The sequence below is a fragment of the Dendrobium catenatum genome, unplaced genomic scaffold, assembly GCF_001605985.2.
Source record: "Dendrobium catenatum unplaced genomic scaffold, ASM160598v2 original_scaffold_111280, whole genome shotgun sequence".
In the NCBI taxonomy this organism is placed as follows: Eukaryota; Viridiplantae; Streptophyta; class Magnoliopsida; order Asparagales; family Orchidaceae; genus Dendrobium; species Dendrobium catenatum.
The window spans coordinates 1-486 of record NW_021429715.1 but is presented as its reverse complement, the minus strand read 5'-3'; the positions used below and the strand labels follow the sequence as shown (position 1 = coordinate 486).

The 486-nt window shown below is 45.9% G+C and overlaps 1 protein-coding gene across 1 annotated transcript; it reads left to right on the top strand.

Moving 5' to 3' along the window:
* Positions 1-5: 5 nt before the first annotated feature.
* Positions 6-482, top strand: LOC114578667 (the record flags this gene model as incomplete). Its single annotated transcript, XM_028692057.1, has 1 exon — positions 6-482. A coding segment is annotated over one exon (477 nt), but the record flags the coding sequence as incomplete, so codon positions are not given.
* Between the last annotated feature and the right edge of the window lie 4 nt (positions 483-486).

The window sequence follows — 486 nt, the reverse complement described above, 5'->3', positions numbered from 1 at the left end:
GCTGCATTGCTCTGCAGTACATAAAAGGCTATGAAGGCCAATGTAGTGAAGTTGGTGACATGAAAAAGCCCCCAGATTCTGACTTTGCAGACAAATTTGCTCCCAACTGTGGTGTCCTAGCCCAGACTCTTACTCCCATCACTGGTCGCTTTCTTGGTTGCCAATCCAAATATGTTTCTCCCGATGAAGCCTTCTCCAGTTTCATCATCCAGAATTCAGAGAGTCTTAAGATCCTTCATGATAAAAACCACACAGAGGTCGGTGCAGCTGTAAGTGGCACTGATGGCGGGTCACCATACTTTTGGTGTGTTCTGTTTAGCAATGGCAAGAGGAACAGTAGTTTTGCCTTTGAGAATGGGCAGGCAAAGTCAGTTCATCCTGGTTGCTTCAGCGGGAACAATGATGATTGTAGTGCTTCAACCAGGCTAGCGATCATCTGGCCATTGCTTGCTGTGGTTTTCTTTGGAGTGCTTTATGTTCTTTGAT